Here is a 13,671-nt window from a genome sequence, read left to right as displayed (position 1 = left end):
CCTCTGTCACGTGGCGTGGCGGTAACAATTGTTAAACAAATCTTCGATTTCTTAGCTGCATGGATAGGCTCATTCACGATCGCAACGTGCTTGACTTTCAGTCGAATCATTATTTTTCGCAATGCAACTTAGCGTAGCTTACTTCAAGTTAGAAATTTTACACGTTGCTAAAAGTGGAATGAGCATCGCGACAGGTAACCATGGCTTACTCGGCACTCGCGAGATCGAATTGTGTTTCGTAACTGATGTAATAATCTACGATTGAATTTACTGATGATGCCGTTTAAGTGGTGGGTTCACCTGAGGTTTGAACATATTCAATTATTCACGTTATGGTTAAATTGATGAAATTCCAAAGTCTGGCATAACGTAACGTAATCAAATTGCATTTTACATTCTACATCATTTTCAATTTTTTAACAGCCAACAAGTATTGATCAACTGCAGTCTTAGCTCGCTTAGAAAAATGCTAATTGGCATTCAGGATGTTTTTAATCACTTTTACAAAAGGTTAATGTACCGATAGTCTGCCAAAATTTACTAAAATAATAAATGCAATATTAGAGTTGGCGGGATACAACCGCGATACTGTATTCCGAGAAGGCAGACTACGATACAAAAACATTTTGCTCCCAACAGGTAACCAACGAAAATGTAAGTCAGTGACCACGGCGCAAATGATGAAGAATGATGTGTGTTGGAAAATATGGAGAATCGTTTAGATCGAATATAGGTAACCGGGTAGGTAGGTGGACGTTTTGGGATCCGTCGCGGGATTTATGCATGTGTGCGTGTGTGAATCTCTCTTTTCCATTGGGTGGTTCCGTTGGGAAACAGGCAAGGGTAGGAAGGTCGCGATGTGCCGTGATGTTATAACTTTAGTAATCACAGCGTCAAACGATCACAGAAATTTTTTTCCCAGAAGACTTCGTATTCGAGTCTCGCGACCGTTTGTAAGCATTTGAATATTAACGAGATTGAATTTTCTATTTATTGTCACTCTGCAACCATCTTTTAATCGTTATTCAAATACCGATCACTATGCCATTCAATTGATCTCTGTGATCGTCTGAATGGGCGAAACGCATCTCTGGACCATCTATCGCGTTCCGTGGTACGCTAGATGGGGAGAGATGTTGAGCTCGAAGACTTCGCGTCGAAGAGGACCGCCGACCGTCACGCCACACAATAATGCATGCCCTCCAACCTCCCTCCTCATTTTAATTCGATTTGTAATCAGCATAGCAATGTGTCTGATTCAAAAAGATGCAGATGTGGATTGTATTTCTATAGAATTTTTGGGACAAGTCCCAGATAATACAAATTTTTTGACCGTTTAATCTATCACGCCTTGTTGCGCGCAGATTAATCACGAGAATTGGACGTAGCTTCATGCGCGTAAATTAATAACGGGAAACGGCCACGTTTTTTTGCGTGTCGATTTTGCAAACAGTAGATAAAAGAGTTACGCACTCTCGACGTGCTGATTTTTCAGCTCTTCGGTGAATTTTTTGATGAATAATAAAATTCTCAAATTCCACGATGCCCTTTGTGCGTGGACTTGATACCTTTCTGTCATGAGAAAGCGCGGTGTTTGAAAACCAGTGCTTAACGCGCAGGAACAACAGTCTTGGTAGTGTATACTGATAGTGGAAAATCTTGACGTAAGTATTTATGAAATATGTCTGAAATGTACAGAAATACTCGTTTAACTGATCGTATTATTTTCTGTATCAGGGTGGCAAAACCAATTTTTTAACAAACGCACTGAGAACTACAGAATGTTCAGTCGAAAAAGATATTCACTTCAATAACTTTAAGCAGAAAGAGATGTCGATTCAAAAAATTTAGAAAGTTTTTCATTCATTAATTCAATAGATAATTGTAGCAACAAATATTAAAACGAAAATCATGCTGCACTCGAGCCATTTTTATTCAGTGTATGAACTTATGTGATTGTGCTAACCATACCTTCGTCTTTTTCAGCAGATAAAACTTTCTATTTTCCGATAATCTCTTCTTTGTTCGATCCAGCTGATCGAACCTTTATCTGTTTCAGCTAAAGGTCGTACCGAGTAAGATAATTCATAATACGCGTATGCAATAAATATTTTTCTTACGCCCCGCAGATAGTTACGGAGGAAGTTGTAAAGGCCGGACTTAAAGGATACATTCATAAAATGCGGAAAAAATTATGCACCAATAACTTAACGTTTTACGCATAAGTCAGCTGCCTCGCCACCAATTTCAGAGACCAGTACAGGCGTTATTGTATAGCGATCTTCGCAGGAAGAGTATCGCTTGGAATTTATCGAATGTATGTATATTTCTCCAAAGCGAACAATCAGTCCACCACCGGAACCCGATGCCGTTTCAATAACTCATGCATATTTTTTGAACGAGTACCAAGCAATTACATGAATTTCTAACAAGTTCCTTCTAATTTTAACATACAGAATGTAACTCACTAACGTTCTACCAATGTCACCTCTTCACTTCGTGAAATTATTCTTCTACCTAAGTCTGCAAAATTTGTAAATTCTCTTCGCAAAAATCGGGTTACCGGAAAAATACTGAAATTCCGGATAAAATAGTATCGACTTTGACGGAAATAGATATTCTCATACTTGAAATTCATAATAATCAGCTCGGGTAATGCTATAAATGTATAATAAAGTGGACAGATAAAAGTAATTATAATCTGGGCCACTTAATAATTTTCTGAACAATTTTGTGTTTGGGAGTCAGCGGACAAAGTCGCAAACTAACCAGGTAATATGAGTAGAAGTTGAAAAAAGGAACCTTGAACATCTTTAAATTTTTTTTTTTTTTCATCACTTTTGTGATAATGGTTCCTGAGGTTCATCGGGGTTTGTTACAGCATCGACTCAAACATTAGTAACAACCGGCTCTTACTTAATTTCCAAAAAATATTTACAAGCCATATTTTAGTGTATAAAGGTCTGGATTTTCCGCTGCAAATAAACTGTATTTTTAAAAAACCACGGAAATCTAAGGTCAGTCAAGAAATTATTTTTATATATCAGCTGCACCTTTTGGAATGTAGATATGAGCGATGACTGGAGATACATATTATTATCCTCAGTTAACGGTACGAGTTAAGTATTAACTAATCATATGTACAGAAATTACGTAAGGTACATACATATCGGAACAACTATATATCTTCATCCTTCAACTTCTTCGACTATGTCTCCCATACTTTGCATGAAGAAAAGGTTTCTAACTCTGTTTACAGCTATGTGCATGTTTACTGTGCATCTGTTTAGATAACATCATTTTTATCGATCCGATGGAGTTAGATTGACATTGCGGAATTTAGTCTAAATGAATTTGCGTAGTTGAAAAGTATACGGCGTCCATATGGGGTTACATGAAAATTTCAGTCTATTTCCGTTCATCATTCCATAGGCATAATAATATTCGACTCTGCATTATCTGAGCACACGCGATGAGCGATGGTAACATCAATTCTTGTCGTCTTTACGTACCGACCGCTTGCCGAATTGAGTTGCGCGTGCAAGGTAAAACGCAGAGAACGCCGCTTGATGATGAATTTATCTCGTCCATTTACGATTACGAAAAGTCTCATTGGTTATCAGTCCTTATATATCTCCAGTCAACGGTTCAGTCTGGGTACATGAATCAACAGCGAAATATAAAATTCCCTATTTTTTGTGGAACATGAAAATTACTGAAACCCTAGTTAAAAGTACAATTGCGCCATTTCAGAGTCCCGCTCCGCGGAACGTTACCTTAACCATACCGTGTCTCACACCAATTTATCTCCAACGTAACCCACTTCATCTACTAGTAGTAGTTTATCTAGCGCTGCAAATTCAGTGTTCACTTCACAGGCGCCAGATGATTTCCATTTTAGGAAATCAGCCGTCTGTACCTTCTTTAGTATGCTGTATAAACCAGCCAAATCTCGAATCGGTAAAGGCACAAGAAACGGGATAAAGGCTGTACTCGTAGCCGAGTGTATACTTTTTATCAGCAGCTTCTCAGCGTGGCAATTATTGAGACACTCCAGAGGTGAGCAGCGAATAACATTTGTACCTAAATCTCTGTCGACTTTTAGGTTATCCGTTTCACATCCCAATTCCTCTTCGATCTCGAAACATATTTCTCTTCTTGAGTACAACTCTGATTGATAATACCCGAAAAAGTAATTTTCCAAATACGTTACTTCAACATTTTCCACCCGTAGTTACCAAACACTTTGTCCCCAAAGTATTCATCTGCATACTAATTCACACCTACACGCCCTTTGCCCGAACAAAGATATGTCTACCCACAGTAGCTCATATGAAATTCGGTACTTACTACTTATCTAATGTAGCCAAAACAATTAGTAAGCGGCTGTCAAAAAATTTCATAATCGAAAATTCGGTCATGAATTATTTTTGTCCCCTCATCGCTTGGCATAAACTTGCATGATAATGAATCCTTACCTGGATTATCAATTATTTTTGGTAAGACAGTTGTAAAGTTTCATCGATTACTGCTCTCTACTCTTTTGATCCCACTTTTGTTCTTAAATATCCATATAAATCTTTATAGGGTTCTATGCATTAATCATAAAAGTAAGATTATGTTTCAGTTGACGCTTGAAACTGCAGTAATCTCATTAACTTGATAATTTGAGACTAAGCTGTAGCTAGCAGTCAGAGTCAGCAGTCGAACGTGTTATTTTGATTAAACTAACCTGATGAACGCCGAAAATCAAAGTTTGCTAGATATCTCGTATCCCAAATATTATTACTGGAAATTATGGGCATAAGACTGAACTGCATCATCTTGTTGGAACAAAGTGAAATACGTTTAACTCTTAACACTGGCTGCTTCTTTATCCTAGATTAATTTAAGCTGTGCGATATCTGTAAATTCGTTATTCTGCTTATATGTTGGATATGCCTAAAGATTTAAGTGATCAAGCTTGACCCGGACTACAAATTCGTGCTAATACTGAAAATGGTTCATAACATTATTTAGCCTTAAGTTCGCTATGTTGTGCTCCCGCACAGATTACCAAATTTCACCATATTTATTTATCTTTAGACTTTATCATTGAATCTCAAACACAGCGTCAATCTAGATTTTGAGCAAGCTTGATCGATCAAACCTTTGGGTGCTTATGAATTGGATGTTAAAGTATATTTTTATCAGGTTCCAGATTGTTCTGTCGCGAACACTGTCCCTACATTTTGGACAAATATTATGCATTTGAAGAATACACCAGTCCCGAACTTAAGAGCAAAATAACAGATCAGATGGTCTGGGAGTACAATCAGAAATTAGCCAAATAATCATTCATTTTCCATGGCGTTTGTCAAGGTGTTACTTATGCTGGCTGGTACCTATGGTTTCTCATACGCATTGTTCGAACTTATAACTCCCAAAGATTCCGAAATAGAGAAGGTAAATATCTCGTACGAGTTTCAATTAATCCTTTCTTTATTTGACTAATAAAAAATGATTGCTGACAATTGTAAAATCCACTTTTAAAATAATTTCTTAGTTTACTTTTTACGAGTTTATCGTTGTAACTTTGGAATGATTTGCATTTTCAGAAAATTAACTTTTTACTGTGGAATCAGAGCTGTTGCAAACCTAAAAAGCAGGAAAAGTTGTAGAAATATTATAGAATGTTGTAAAAAATGTGAATGATTATCTTTTGCAAATAATCTTACAGTTTAATGAAATACTAAAATAGATTCAGAAATATTTTCTTCTAGCTGCCCGAAACCAAATTTGATTTGAAATCAGTCTCTCTGGTTTAAAATACTTGTGAAATTGCAAGGGAATAGTACATATTAAAGATCTTCAGTCATCCGCAACAATCGTATGCTATATCTGACTTAACCATTAGACCACTGGTGATTTTAATGTATATTGAAATAACCCACATTTATCTTATTTGACTACAGCTTGGCTAGTATACTGTATACTGTATATAGTATACTGGCCAAGTGTCGGCCTAAATGTCAAGTCAGGATGTTGTAATACTGAAACACTCTGATATTGTACTGAAATATAAAAACTTGATCGGCAATTCTAGGCATATAACTCAAAAAATTATCTCCAAACGAAAATTTTTTGATAAAGAACAGTAATGAAATTTGTGATTTAAAAACAAACCTTCGTGATAATTTGAATCATGTTTGTGCATGCCCATTGGGTGTCATAGAAATTGAAGAGACCTGATTTTATTGTTACAACTGTTATATCCACATTGAAATAACCATTTATAATAACTGAATGTTCATGGTGTACTACTTACTTGACAGTTTCTATAGTAACAAACAGAAATTCATGTTTCTAACCGATGGATATTTTACGAGTTTTGAAAATGATAATTACTGATTTCAGCAATTGCGCTTTAGACCTCACCCTAATAACGAGACACCTTTTCTTGAGTCATTGCGGAAAGCTGCTTTGAAACAGAAATCTATGAACAAAGAGCAGAAGACAGCAGAATCTAGCGGCACTTCGTAGATACGAAACATATATCAAGCGGCGTTGAATAATAGCTCCTGTCACAATAATGGATCCATCTACTCTAATAGAGGGTAGCTTACCTGAACGAATAACCAAAAGAGATCGCGAGCGCAAAAATGTGATCGAGAAACGCAGAGAAGAAAGGCAGCAACTTGCCGTGGAATCCGAACAGTCTAGTTATTTCAAAGATGCTTTCTACGCGTCTTGTAAAACGATTAAAGACTTGCTAGACGATGCTTGTACAGCTTCACCATCCGTGCTTCCTGCCATATTTGACAAAGCAAACAAAGAGATATTGACATTGAAGAACTTTCTTTCCCAATCCAAAATGTATCTAAAGGTTTATGACATTCGCAGAGCACAGGAAAACCTGCAATTACTCGAAATCGAGGCGGATGAGCTGGAGCTGAAATTATTGCCGAAGAAAAAGTTTGGATTCAAAAATCGTAGAGTATTGAAAAAACCGTCGGAAAAATGTCACGATGTCACTGACGGACTGAAGGATCTCAAAATATCAGACAGCATTGTAAACAACGCGACGAACCAAAACAACAAACTTTCAAGCAAATATGGCGACAGTGCCTGTATGATAATGGGAAAGGTGGATGAGAAATTGGTTCTGGATGCGGAAAATGTGAACAAAAATGATATCTTGCTCTCTGACCTGTCAGGGTGTTTCATCAGGATATATGGGGCGCCCAGTACGTTACATATGGTTAATCTACAAAATTGTATAGTCTTAGTTGGGCCAGTTTCCTCGTCTGTATTTGCCGACAGATGCAACGCCTGTTCCCTTGCTTTTGCTTGTCAACAATTTAGACTGCATACTTCAACGAATTGCGACGTTTATTGTCACGTTACAAGTAGAGCTATTATAGAAGACTGTTCGAAAATACAGTTTGCACCCTACAATTGGTCCTATGACGATATTTCTATACATTTCAATTTGGCTGGGCTAGATCAAAAAATTAATAACTGGCAATTGGTGGATGACTTCAATTGGTTGTCGAACGAAAAACACTCGCCTAATTGGTCAGTCTTGGAACCGGAATTGAGAGTTAGGAAGTGGGATTAGTTGGAACACTACAAGTTGAAAGTGAATTCAATTAGTTTTTAGATGGTAGATATTCAATTCCTTTTTAATTAGCAATTGATATACTTACCTCAATAAATTATTTACACGTGTACTTGGCTTTTTCACGAAAATACAATACACTTTATTGCAGAACCCATGTTTGTTGATCTAATCATTATTATCGACATTAATGTATTCCTTTCGTTTCTAGAATTATTCGCTATAGTATTTTGTTATCTGGTAAATAAGTGTTAAGACATCGCTTATTTCAATTTGATGCTATTTACATAAATGAAAGTTGATTCATCCAAGGAGCAAATGAAATTGTGAGATGACCTCCGATTAACAGAGTAAACCGCCAATAGATTATGTAACAATTGCAAATTGAAAATATGTAACAATTCATTAAACCAAGAAGGATAAATGCAATAATGCAAACAGTCTGTAAAAATGAATGGTCAAAGTACGAATGAAGTAGATTTTTATGCTACAAGTTAGAGACAAATGTTATTACGAATGCAAGAGATTACCACCCCAATATTTCCTCGTAATAGCTCCACAATATCAAAACGTCTATAAAGTTGTGGATATGTTATTTAATTTGATGATGTAAGGTCGTCTCCTCGTGATGAAGGCAAACAATCTGTTCAATCCGACATGCAGGGCGACCATGAAAAAAACTAACCATATTCGTAGATCCAGATAAAATTTTTTTCTTACTTTTATCGCATGGAAGAAAGGAACAATTGTTATTATAGTGTCAATTAGAATATATCTTTAGTCAGCGAACATTAAAATCTTTTATTCTTCCGTCAACATACACGTGTGTACACGTACTAAAGTTAATACCGAAAATTGCGAATCGAATAACCTGCTGTTTCCCGCCATTGAATCAAATCCGTTCTGATCCGTTCCCTGGAATTACGTCACCGTCATTTCTGTATCGAGGAACGGTGGAATTTCAACATCCCGTGTCTTTTCGTGCAGTTTTTTGATTCCTGGACGAAGAAGCACGAAAATGGCAGCGCAACTACCAGCGAAGGCCGTGGGCCTACTTAAAAGTATTTATTCAGAATCATATTGCTTTAGATATAATCTATTCATTATATCAACAAATTGTTTGATGCACTATCAAGCGAACAACGTCGTGCGTGATCAATGCTCACAACCTTACATAACATTGATCTACGTACATGTAGTTTCGCACTGTGAGATTGATTTGTCAATTTGTAGAATATTTTATTTGTTCGTATTAAAAAGCGAACATTTGTTGTCATGTCATGATTTATTTGTACAAGAAAGTCATTTATCTCTTGGCTTCGAAGGTGCATGATGGTTTCCATTGATTTCCCCAGAGTACGTCAAAATGGTATCGCAATTCAAAGCATTTCCTTTTAGACTAAAACTTGTTCAATGTGATTATTACAGTACGAAACTTCTTTTTATATATTCAATGGCAATGATAAAATATTTCCATGCAATGCCACCGAAAATAACCATGTTTCAATGTATGGTCAAGAATCGTGCAATGTTTTTGACGGTTGATCGACACATTTCCATGTTAGCTTAACTTTACAACTTCAGAGCATAGTTCCGTCGTTATTTTAAACATGGAACTAGACAGATAAGCGATACTCTGAAAAATGGCATCAAAGAATTGTTTGGTACTTGTACAATGTTTATCACTAGCTGATATAAAAAAAAACACTAAAAGATCCACGACTGATACCAGTATGAAACTACACGTTACGTTTGATGTAACTTACATTCTACAATTTTTCCAATCAAGAACAATTTCGTTTTATTGAATTTAGTTTTGTTACAGGTATGACTTCCATACATTGAAATTAAGTCTTTAGAATTTCACCTTGCATGCTCTAATATAATTCCATTGTTTCTCTTTTTGTGACAGCTGGTATGGTCTTGGCAAAGCCTAAACTGCAGGTTTTCAGGCAATACGCCATGGTCGAGTTGACACCACCAAAACTTTCCGATATTCCTGCTATTCGTTCCGGAATTGCGAAAATTTTATCGAGCGCTAAGAATGGCAGTTACCGTAATCTGACTGTTAGAGAAGCGTGGTTGAACACCCTCGTTGGAATCGAAGTCCTCTGCTGGTTCTATATCGGTGAAGTTATAGGAAAACGTCACCTTGTTGGCTACAAAGTTTAAATCAGACTCCATATCTATCTGCTAGATAATTGTGTATATTTATAAATGTTCTCGGAAGAGCAAGACATTCGCAAATAAAACTTATAGAAATTGAATTGGTCTAGTTCATATTATGTTATGTAAAATTATGCTACATCCCATTTTCATAAAAATAGGAAAGATGAATAAAATTATCACCTCATTTAAAAAATTTATGACAAGTTACAGAACTATTAAAACTAGTGAAATGGTAAATGTGCATCCAGGAGCAAGACAAATAATAAACGCTTTCCATGAAAGTTTGTGTAGCGTAGCTTTATATTTAGTTATAAAAAAATCAAGGCTCCTGCTCTATTCGTATACATACGGAAACACACATTATTTAAAACTTTATGTCAAATAATCTTGATTGTTTCTTTTCTCTTATAATAATGAATGCCACCAGATCGGAAAATTATTATTATTATTAGATTAAATCAGTTGAAAGATTTTCTCGAAGTTCTGACCTTTCAGTTGAACGGAAATTCGAGCAAGTTATATGTACCATGCATGTTGTTTTTTTTTTCTGACGAACTTCTTCAGAAATTGCATTATAAATATCTGTCAATTCGTAGTAGTTTTCACAAAAATAATGTCATTTATAGTAATAAAAATTTATAAAGAACTAGCCTGGTATAAGCCATGAATTAACTAGAAGTGAGTACAGGTAATATAACGAAACGTTGATAAATAAATCACTAGTTTGCAGCTTTAAAACAACTTGGAAAGATTTAAGTTCGCAAAGTGTGAGTAACGAGTACGTTCAAATTTATTCCATATATTGAATTTCAGACATTGTTAAATTTTCAAAGTAACCAATTTTTCTAGAAATGCATGACTACATCAACGTTACAGACTTCGTATTTATTATGTATTGGCTCATTCATATCTCCGTTCGAATAAAAGTTCAAAACTTCAAGAACATAGCGTTTGAAAATTAACCTTGACGGGAATATATATGTGTCAGAAGATAATTTTGTTTTAAATTTCGTATGCATGCCTACGGCTAATAAAACAATTATTATTTCTATTCCTATCATTCGCAGTTTTCAACTTATTTATGCGTTTCATTAGTTCTTAGAGCGTTCCCAAGAAAATATTATAAAGACAATCGGCGGTTACGTCCTTTTGTTTTTTTCTGCCAAATTTTTTTCATAAGATTTCTGAATTTTTGCAGATCTCGATTTGTCTATGCGTTACAATTGTTTCTAGAATGATTGCAGAAACAAAAAAAAAAATGGTGGTTACAACATTCTGTTCTGATCTCTTTTTTCGTCTACATACCTTGTGTAATTTCTACACGTATGTTTAATACTTGACTCGTACCGTTAAACGAAAATAACAATATGTATCTTCAATCAACGCTCATATCTTCGTTCCGAAAGGAGATGCAGCTGACGTGTAAAAATAATTTTTAAACTGACCTTAAATTTCCGTGGTCTTTTAAAAATAAAGTTTATTTGCAGCGGAAAACCCAGACCTTTCTACGCAAAAATACTACTTGTAAATACTTTTTGGAAACTAGGTAAGACTCGATTGTTGTTAACGTTTGAGTCCATGCTGTAACAAACCCCGATGAACCTCAGGCAATCATTATCACAAAAGTAATTTTCAAAAAATTTAAAGATGATCAACGTTCCTTTTCTCAATTTCTACGCATATTACCTGGTTAGATATGCGACTCTGTCCGCTACACAAGTTCCTGCGCAGATCGCCATCCAACAATGACTGTACTGGTTTTTGGAATTGGTGGCGAGGCAGCCAATTTATGCGTAGAGCGTTTAGTTATTGATGCATCATTTTTTTTTTGCGTTTTACGAATTCATCATCTGAAAGTCCGGCCTTCCTTTCTGTCGAAAGTGATATGATTTTTAATTGAATCTAAAATCAAATAATAATATTTTAAAATGCAAGTTATCATATTGGTTGCCTTTTTTATGTATGTGAATGTAATGATTTTTTTGAAAAAAGTGTTCAACAGTAGATTTGTTTGAATAATCTATGAATCGAGCGGGTATACAAATTTGTCTTAAAAGTTTTTAAATAATTTTCTACAATATAGATTCGAGAGGTCAAGCGGGGAAGAAGGATGTTGGAATTGTCATACTCTAAATTGCCAAAGGTATACCTTTCTAGTCAGATGCACCTTGTTGACTTTGATTAAGAAACAAAATTTATCAAAAATAAAAATATATTTACGTGGAATTCATTCTGACCAAAATAGAGAAATCCGAAGGTATACCGAAGGTACGATTCCACGTGCGGTACTCATCATCGAAGCATGAGTTTTATTGACTATGAGTTACATTTACGCCAGAATAAAATTTTTATTTGAAAAACTGTGGTATGTTAGTATTTGACCAGTGAAAATATGCTAACTTATGCTCGTTTCCACACCACCGCAAGCGGTAGAGCACCCGGTGCGTTTTTTTTTTACGTGGTATCCCCAGTAGGCCTACTCCACGGAGAATACTTGCAAGATTGATCTTACTTTCTTCGAAAAATTGCAGATGACTTTTTGTCACATATTAATTATGGTAAATTGTTTTTCCCATTCAATTTGCACTTGCGTATATTCGCAGTTTGTTCGAAATTTTTGAGTTCATATAACCCGCTGACTATTTTTCATCAATAAAAGATGACTGTTTTAATTATGGATGAAAGATAGTTGTTTTAATTTTGGATGAAGGGTGATTGTTTTTATCTTATACCTGAACGCCGTTTGACTTTGGATGTTTGCACACGGGTCTTTCTTCTGATGAGGTATGAGATAATCACTAAAATAGAGAACCTGGCGAATACGCGAAACAATCAACAACTGAACCAAGATCGAAAACACGAATCGCTGTAAGACGTTGTCATTTACCTATCGAAAGACGATGCAGAAATCTTTGAAGAAATGGAAACAAATTGGAGTATAATGAGCACAACCACAAAAATACGACAGAGCTGTATAATGTTACAGTGGAATACAAACCGAACACGACCACTGAGCGACTCGAGAACAAAAAAAATCTGACACTAAAACGATTGCAATAAAAGACTGTGAAACCATTGAAAAATAAACTATAGTTAAATCTATTATACTACATTTTGTGATCGTGATGATTCTGAACTACAGCGCTAAATCTATGCATCTGTGAAAACAAGATGACTGACCCTGAACCAGACCCAAGCCGGACCTAAGCCTGAAAAATAAAACGTTAATTTTTTGGTATAGTCAACAAAACTCAGTTACCTGAAACAGATAAAAATGTAATAAGTGACATAGATATAGGTGATATAGACAAAAATATACTTAGCTTGGATGGGTAAAAAATATTATAAACGAAAAAAGAAACAAATTAATTAGTTGGAACATACAAAAGTTTTGATTGGCTGTAACAGACAAAAGGTTTGATTAGCTGCAACGGACAAAAAGTTTTATTGGCTGTAATAGACAAAGGAATCGATTAGAGGGTGCTGTTTCACAGTGATTTTCGAGTCTCTTTGTCACTTTCCTCATCTGTCTGATGGAATAATTTTCCGATCAGAAATATAGATTTTCGTTAACACATCAAACACTTACCCCAATTTCCCGCGCCCAGACTTCGAGTGTGTCGGTCAAGATGAGATGCTAATGTTTCCCACTGAGTTTTGAATCTCTTTTCCATTTTTCTCGATAGCCGTTGTCCGATCGAATGATTTTCCGATCAGAAATACGTATTTTCGTAAACACATAAAACACTTAATATAATTTCCGGCGCCAAGACGTTGAGTGTGTCGTGTCGGGCTGAGATGCTGGTGTTTCCCACTGAGTTTTGAATCACTTTTCCATTTTTCTCGATAGCCGTTGTCCGATCGAATGATTTTCCGATCAGAGATATGTATTTTCGTAAACA

At 35.6% G+C, this 13,671-nt stretch overlaps 2 protein-coding genes across 2 annotated transcripts; both read left to right on the top strand.

Moving 5' to 3' along the window:
- The first annotated feature begins 3,778 nt into the window (after window positions 1–3,778).
- On the top strand, window positions 3,779–7,753 carry TBCC (Tubulin-binding cofactor C). Its single transcript, XM_046615972.2, has 3 exons — window positions 3,779–4,059; window positions 5,194–5,445; window positions 6,397–7,753. Exon 3 carries the CDS (start codon window positions 6,572–6,574, stop codon window positions 7,598–7,600), a length of 1,029 nt encoding a protein of 342 aa, XP_046471928.1. The 5' UTR covers window positions 3,779–4,059; window positions 5,194–5,445; window positions 6,397–6,571; the 3' UTR covers window positions 7,601–7,753.
- A 757-nt stretch (window positions 7,754–8,510) lies between these two features.
- LOC124214023 (ATP synthase subunit g, mitochondrial) lies at window positions 8,511–9,867 on the top strand. Its single transcript, XM_046615973.1, has 2 exons — window positions 8,511–8,661; window positions 9,513–9,867. Exons 1-2 carry the CDS (start codon window positions 8,619–8,621, stop codon window positions 9,770–9,772), a joined length of 303 nt encoding a protein of 100 aa, XP_046471929.1. The 5' UTR covers window positions 8,511–8,618; the 3' UTR covers window positions 9,773–9,867.
- Window positions 9,868–13,671: the final 3,804 nt, after the last annotated feature.

The sequence above is a fragment of the Neodiprion pinetum genome, chromosome 3, assembly GCF_021155775.2.
Source record: "Neodiprion pinetum isolate iyNeoPine1 chromosome 3, iyNeoPine1.2, whole genome shotgun sequence".
Taxonomy (NCBI): Eukaryota; Metazoa; Arthropoda; class Insecta; order Hymenoptera; family Diprionidae; genus Neodiprion; species Neodiprion pinetum.
Note: the sequence above shows the minus strand (reverse complement) of the source record. Positions and strands in the feature narration are given on the sequence as shown.